The sequence below is a fragment of the Sorex fumeus genome, unplaced genomic scaffold (assembly GCF_029834395.1).
Source record: "Sorex fumeus unplaced genomic scaffold, SorFum_2.1 ptg000046l, whole genome shotgun sequence".
Lineage (NCBI taxonomy): Eukaryota > Metazoa > Chordata > Mammalia > Eulipotyphla > Soricidae > Sorex > Sorex fumeus.
Window position 1 is genome coordinate 13,031,937 of NW_026606103.1, and position 7,965 is coordinate 13,039,901.

A 7,965-nucleotide genomic window follows, 5' to 3' on the forward strand; every position below is an offset into this window, starting at 1 on the left:
CCAGATTCTAGCTATTGTAAACAGCGCTGCAATGAACAAACAAGTGCAGATGTCACTTTGATATACGTTTTTGCCTCTCTGGGATGTATTCCCAGGAGTGGTATTGCTGGGTCCAATGGGAGTTCAATTTCTAATTTTTGGAGAATCGTCCATACTGTTTTTGAAAAGAGTTGAACCAGTTGACATTCCCACCAGAAGTGAAGGAGGGTCCCTTTCTCTCCACATCTGCGCCAACACCGGTTGCTTTTGTTCTTTTGGATGTGGGCCAGTCTCTGTGGTGTGAAATGATATCTCATTGTTATTTTGATCTGCATCTTCCTGATGATTAATGGTGTAGAGCATTTTCTCATGTGCCTTTTAGCCATTCAAATTTTTTCTTTGAGAAAGTTTCTATTCATTTCCTTGCCCCATTTTTGATGGGGTCGGATGTTTTCTTCTTGTGGAAGTGTTAAAGGGGACAGTGCGTAATGATGTGCCCAGAGGAGGGAGGTGTCTGCAAGTCTCTGGCCATGCCATGACCTGGGGTTACTGTGTCACCTGCTCCTGGCTGCTGTCCTTCCTGCTTTCTCAAGGTCCAGCTCTGTCTCCAGGCTTTTTGTTCCCATTTGACTTGCTTGTGCTTTATTGACTTCTCCATCCAGGAGCCCTTGGGACTAATATTTTCCCCTCTCTCTTTGTTTATGAGCACTGAGACTAGTCATGTGTATGGATTTGGCTTTTTACATAATGAGGTGTTGGTGGTAGGAGTGGGGAGCGGGGGTTGGGTCACACCTGGTGGTGCTTAGGGCTAATTGCTGGCTCTTTGCTCAGAGATCACTCCAGGCAGTGCTCAGGGGGACCATATATGGAGCTGGAGATAAAACTGTGTTCAGCTACACAGTTTTACTCTTGTTATATCTCTCTGAACTTACAAAATTGGGTTTAAGATAAACTGCTCCTTTGTAATTGTAATAGCAAATGAACTTTCCCTGTGTCTGTTTCTGTAAAAATGAAAACTAAGTATTTATTAAGAGGTAAGTAAAGTGGTTATTGCTGGAGCATAGTTTTGAGAAAATTAAAAGTGGGGAACACTAGTGAAATTTTTAAAAAATATGACATTTTAGGTGATGTGCTTATAATAGTTTTAATACCAGCTATGGGTTTGACAAACAGTTAGAACAGTTCCCTGGCCAACAATTGCCATGTTCCCACCTCCAGAACCATGTTATACTTTTAGTCCATCCCTTCACTATGCCACCACAACCCTTGCTAGGTAATTGCAGTATTATGCATAGAAGCATACATATTTAATAACTTTTTGTATCTTGAAATGCTGTAAACTTGTGCCTTTTTCTTATTTTCACAACGAGTTTGAAATCAGGTTGAATATGGAAGCTATCTTTTGAAAGTAATTTATTCATATGATGCTTACTTGTATAGCCTTTATGTCTATTACATAGAGTAGGTAGGGATTGAAGGAGATTTTGTTACTGGGTTTAGGTTTGTAACATTCTTTAACTGTTATGGAATTGGAGAGTTACAGTTAAACCAGAGCCCTTAGGTAAGATTTTCAGTTGTAACTGTAGTCTGACAGTGTATGAGATGAGTTTCTAGTTCTCATCTGACAGGGTAGGAGATAAGTTTCTGTTGTTCTCGGTGAGTCTGTCTTGAGATTTCTCAGTTGTGTTAATATTTCAACATTATATATTCTGTGTCAGCTGAATCATGTCTTTATTTCTTATTTCCTTCATCTACTTTTGATATGGTAGTTCTTCATGGCCTACTTTCTTACTTTTGCTGGGTTCTCCTCAGAAATTCTCCAGAGTCACTCCTGTAGTACTCAGGGCCTCTGGATAGTGCTGGGCACCCTGTGGTTGTTAAGGATTAAGCCCAGGCCGTGCCCATACAAGTCATGCCTTCCATCTTGTGTAGCTCACGCCCAGCCCTTTCTCTAGCTTTTAAGGGTAGAAACTTTGGGGATCTATTTGAAGACTTGCCCTTTGGGCTCAGAGAGTCCACAAGTCCCTGGTGGTACTTATTGACTACTCCTGCCTCAGTCTGTGCGTGTTGCTGCTGGCATTTCTGGGGGCCATATGTGGTGCTGGGGGTCAAACTAGGGTTGGACATGTGCAAGGCCAGTCTCTTAACCCCTGTGATATATCTCTACACCTCACTAGAAGTGCATTTATAAGTTTTTTTTTCCTGGAGAGACTGCATTAATCACACTAATTTGTTTCACATGATTATGCAACTAAAAATGCTGATTTGAATTTTGTATTCCACATGCCTATGCTTCTTTGGAAGTTTACTGTTTAACTTACAAGGGTATTGATGCTTTTCCAACATCTGTCTTTTCCTAATTTCTATTTTAAGCCAGGTTTTTCAGAGGATAAATTTTTGAAATCTTTTCAATCTTGTTACATTTTATCAGCATTCATTATGAGCTTTGGAGAACAAAATCAGTGTTTTTTTTTTTTTTGTCCCATCTGAAAGTGCTCTGGGTGTACTGCAATCCATATGATCAGGCCTCATTCCTGGTGGAGGTCAGAGCAGCCATACTGTGTATCGGGGATCTAAGCCAGGTCAGCTATCTACAAGGCAAGAACACTTTTGCTGTTCTATCAATCCAGCCCTTGAAATCAGTATTTATATTGGATTGTTGCTGGGTTTTATGTTCCAAACTAGGCTTCTGCAGCGATCACACATTCAGGACATACCACGATCATTAAGAATGCCAGGATGATCAGCATTAGGGGAAGGATTAACTCCCTCCACTTATTTAATTGCTTAATGTGCTTAATGAGACAGGAACACTGTATGTAGTAGATGATTCCACAAAAACCTAAGGCCGGGAAAGCAGATCTGCCCGGGAATGAGGCAACCAGGGCGCTCTGCTCTGATGAACTGGACTCGGGGTTTGCGGCTACAGGCAGATTTCCTTAGAGCCCTGCAGAAGCAGCTCCAGAGTCTACAAACAGTCCGGGGAGTTCCCAGGGAGTGAAGGACCCTCTTGGGCCTCACCCCTGTACATCATCAGCAAGATTGGACCAGGAGAGCCAGGGTGGAAGGTTGGCCCCGAGAGAAGGGGCCGGGACCATCTCAATGTAGGCCACTGCTCTCCTTTAGAGGCCAAACAGAGTGCAGGGGTTCAGGGGGAAGGGGTCGCGCCAGGGGTCCCAGGACTTTGTAAGGGGCCAGATGCAGGCAAGCAGCGAGGATGCTGCCCGCAGCGCCCCCGGCGGCCGTCAGTGGTACAGCGGGGGCGGCGCCCAGCGGTACCCCTGATGTCACACTGCTGCTTTGTTAGATGGAATGCGCATCCACCTATAACCTTGGACCTCAGCGCAGGGGCCTCAGAGACTTTCTGCGCTCTTTGCCTTCAGCCTTTGAGAAATGCTCGACACGTGCGTGCCTAAACTTAAGAACTGGAGGCGTTGGATCCGACCCTTAGTGCTGACCCTCTATCTGCTGGCCGTGGTCGTGACCATCCCCCTGGGTGTGTGGCACCTGCAGAAGCTGGAAGTCAGTATCCACACCAAGGCGTGGTTTATCGCCGGGATCTTCGTGCTGTTCACCATCCCCGTGACCTTCTGGGAGATTTTGCAGCACTTGGTGCACTACACGAGGCCCGAGCTTCAGAAACCCATCATGAGGATCCTCTGGATGGTGCCCGTGTACAGCATAGACAGCTGGGTGGCTCTTAAGTATCCGTCCATCGCCATCTACGTGGACACCATGCGGGAGTGTTACGAAGCGTATGTCCTCTACAACTTTATGAACTTTCTATTCAACTACTTGAAGAGCCAGTACCCCAACCTGGAAGCTATGATGCAAGGCAAAGAGAAGACGCAGCCCCCCATACCCTTCTGCTGCTGCCCACCCTGCCCCGTGGGAGAGGTGTTGCTGTACCGGTGCAAGCTGGGAGTGCTGCAGTACATCGTCATCAGACTGATCACCACCTACGCCGCCGTGATCTGTGAGATATTCAAGGTGTACAGTGAAGGAACCTTCAGCTTGCACAGAGCCTGGATGTATTTGGTCATCATCAACAACGTGTCCCAGTTCTTTGCCATGTATAGCCTCCTGATATTTCATAAAGCCCTGAAAGAGGAGCTGAGGCCCATCCAGGCAATAGGAAAGTTCCTTTGTGTGAAGCTTGTCGTTTTTGTCACATTCTGGCAAGCAGTGTTGATTGCTTTGCTGGTGAAATTTGGTGTAATTTCCCAGAACTCCACCTGGGAGTGGCAGACAGAAGAGACAGTGGCCACGGGGCTGCAGGACTTTATCATCTGCATAGAAATGTTCATTGCCGCCATAGTCCACCACTACACCTTCTCTTATGCCCCTTATATGGGAGACGAAGAACGAGGAACATGTTGCTCTTTGTTCCTAGAAATATGGGATATCTCTGACATCAAAAGTGACATTTCTAAGCAGGCGAAGAACATTAGCAAAACGTTAAGGGGGAAACCAAAAAGTAAAACTGTTCCAATGGACGAAGATGAGCAATTCAACCTGTTGTCTTCATCACCAGACACTTCAGTCACTTCTTCCACATCACTGCCACACATTGGTAGTCACCAAGAGCTTGAAGAAGTCCTGGTAGAATAGAATGTGCCTAGTACAGTTACATATACGTAAGTCATGTAAAATGACACAGAAGAACACATGGAAGAAGCTGAGACTTCAGAATCCATAAGCCATAATCCATAATCCAGTGCTGTACTCCTCAATACTTTTTATTTCTCTGTGTTCCTCTTTCTTCCCTTCTTCATTTCCTCCTACTGTATTCCCCTCTCCCTTTCTCCTTTTTATTTTATTCTTTTTCCTCCCTCCCATCCTAGAGCAATGCAGAGGACCATCGCTTGGACAGCCAATCTATGGAGAAGACATCAGACATAAGGACGGTCGGTCCAGGTACAAGTTCCAGTTCTGCACAGACTCATTAGGCTCACCTTGACCTGCCTCCAGTGAGGCTCCCACACTCCCACAGGCAGACAGGGAGTGTCCCAGTGTCTGCCCACAGGAACTGAGGGGGGGTGTTTTCTTTCATTCTTTTCCTCCTTCCTTCCTTCCCTCCCTCCCTGCCTCCCTCCCTCCCTCCCCTACTTCCCTCCTTCCATCCCTCCTTCCCTCCCTCCTTCCCTCCCTCCCTCCCTCCCTCCCTCCTTCCCTCCTTCCCTCCCTCCCTCCCTCCCTCCCTCCTTCCCTCCTTCCCTCCCTTCCTCCCTCCCTCCCCTCCTCCTATCCTTCCATTGTTCCTCCCTTCTTCCCTCCTTCCCTCCCTCCCTCCTTCCCTCCTTCCCTCCCTTCCTTCCTCCCTTGGTCCCCTCCTCCTATCCTTCCTTTGTTCCTTCCTTCTTCCCTCCCTCCCTCCCTCCCTCCCCTCCTTCACTCCTTCCCTCCGTCCTTCCCTCCCTTCCTCCCTCCCTCCGTCCTTCCCTCCTTCCCTCCCTTCCTCCCTCCCTGCCTCCCTACGTCCCCTCCTACTATCCTTCCTTTGTTCCTTCCTTCCCTCCCTCCTTCCCTCCCTCCTTCCCTCCCTCCTTCCCTCCCTCCTTCCCTCCATCCTTCCCTCCCTCCTTCCCTCCATCCTTGGCTCCCTCCTTCCCTCCCGTCCTCCCTCCCTCCTTCCCTCCCTTCCTCTCTCCCTCCCTCCTTTCCTCCCTCCTTCCCTCCTTCCCTCCCTCCCTCCCTTCCTTCCTTCCTTCCTCCCTCCCTCCCTCCCTGCCTCTTCCCTTCCCTCCCTTCCTTCCTTCCTTCCCTCCCTCCACTTCCTCCTTCCCTTTTCCTTCCTTCCTTCTCCTTCATACCATCTTTCTTTTCTATTTCTTTCTCTTTTGTTTTCTTCCTTTATTTTTTCTAATTCCTCTCTCCCTTTCTCTCCTTCCCTCTTTTCCTATGTCCTTCATCCTTCTCTTTTACTTCCTTCCTCTCTTTTTCCTTTCTCCCTTTCCTTTTTGCTCTCTCTACACCTTCCTACCTCTGTTCTTAACTCTTTCCTTCTTTCTCTTCCATTTCTTTCTTTCCTTACTTCCTTCATTCCTTCCTTCCATCCTCGTTTCTTTTTCTTCCTTTTATTTTTCTTCCTTTCTTTCTTCACTCATTTATTCCCTCCTCCCTCACTTCCTCCCCATTTCTTTTTCTTTCTTTTGTTTCTTTTATTCTATTTTATTTCTTCCTTTATTTCTCTACCTTCCTTTTTCTTCCATTCTTCATTCCCTCCTACCATACTCCCCTCTCCATTTACCCCCTTTTTTTAATACGTTCGTTCTTTTTTCTTCCTTCCATCCGATTTCTTTCTTTCCCTCCCTTCCTTCAGTCCTGGAATCCTCCAGTTTTCTTCTTCTTTCCTTCCTTCTGGATTTCCTTCCTTCCTTCCTTCCTTCCTTTTTCTCCTCTTCCTTCCATTCTTTCCTTTCTTACTTTTGATACTTGCTTCTTTTGGTTTTTCTTTCCCTTATTTCTAACTTTCTTTCTTTGATTTCTTTCTTCATTCTTGCTTATTCCCTTCTCCTTCAATTCTGTCTTCTTTTAGCCTTTCCTCCCACCATTCTTTTCCTTCTTCTTTTTCACCAATTTTATCCTTTATTTATCTTCTTTTCTCAGGGCTTACTCCACAGTCCCCGCTTAGGGAACACTCCTATTGGTGATTAGGGGACCACATAAATTGCCAGGGATCCAATCTGGGTTGGCTGTGTAGAAAACAAATGCCCTACTGTAATAATAGTACAGGCCCTCCCGTTGATCATCAATTTGCTCGAGCGGGTCCAGTAACGTCTCCATTGGAGACTTTGTTGTTACTGTGTCTGGCATATTGAATACTCTCGGTAGCTTGCCGGGCTCTCCGACAGGGGCGGAGGAATCGAACTCGGGTCGGCCATGTTGGCTGCATGCAAGCCAAAAGCCCTACCCACTGTGCTATCGCTCCAGCGTAATAATAGTAATAATAGTACAGCAGGTGGGAAATTTTCCCTGAACAAGACCGCCCTGGCTTAGATCTGCAGTATCCTGTATGGTGCCCCGAGAACTGCCAAGAGTAATTAGAGTGCCAGCAGTAACCCATGAGCATTGCCAGTGTGACCCAAAGAGCTAAAGAATGGCAAATGCCATACCTGCTGCACTCTCATTAGCAAGAAAGCGGTGGTGGGTTTGGGAGAATTGTATGAAATATTTGCACCTAAAACTCAGAAGATTGAAAGTTAGTTTCTTGTACAGAAAAATAAATGGTTCCAGGTCCTTCCCTAGATGTCCAGGCCTCACCTTTACTTGTGAATGATAACCATGTCCTGTCCCTGACACTTTCTGGACCCGTGGACGACTTCCCTGTCCTGTCCCAAGCTGTCTACTTGCCCCCCCACGAACAATGCCTGGGTCCTGTCCCTGCGTTGCTCTCTATCTCATCTAAGCTTTCCTCTGTCTCCAGCACAGCTGCCCAGGCAGATTAGATCCTATGTTCTGTACCATCAAATGGGCTTCACAGCTCTATCCCAGCAGTTCCTGTCATGCAGTCCTTGCTTTCCTACTCTCTGGCCATGTTCATGTGTGTGTGGGTGAGAGTCCTGTGCTCAGTGCCTTGTCACTACAGGACATCTTGAGCCCTGCCTGGGTCTGAGCCCCATGTCTAGGAAAGACCTGACCCATGGAGAGAGGAGAAAGTCCAGAGAATGTGTGCTCAGAGACAGAGGGAGGGGGGCTTCCTTTTATCTACTGCCGAGTCCCACCCCAAGCCATCCTATTCTACGTTCTGATTGCCTGGTCCATAGGCAGAGATTGAAAGTGACCTAGCACTCTACACCTCAGCTTCTGCTGAAGAATTCCCCTAAATTATTAATTTATCCCCTAAAGCATTAACTCCTAATGTCAGGAGTGATTACCCTAAATTTATTTTAGGGATTGGGCCAAAGGCCCATCTTCTGAAATGACTTCTTGTTGACATGTGGGTGCTGGTCTTTCTTTGGACCCCTAGGATACAACTCCTGTTCC

General features: G+C 46.8%; 1 protein-coding gene across 1 annotated transcript; it reads left to right on the forward strand.

Moving 5' to 3' along the window:
* The first annotated feature begins 3,372 nt into the window (after positions 1–3,372).
* On the forward strand, positions 3,373–4,590 carry LOC130031239 (transmembrane protein 184C-like). The gene has a single exon (XM_056122501.1). The coding sequence runs from the start codon at positions 3,373–3,375 to the stop codon at positions 4,588–4,590; it is 1,218 nt and encodes a 405-aa protein (XP_055978476.1).
* The last annotated feature ends 3,375 nt before the right edge of the window (positions 4,591–7,965 follow it).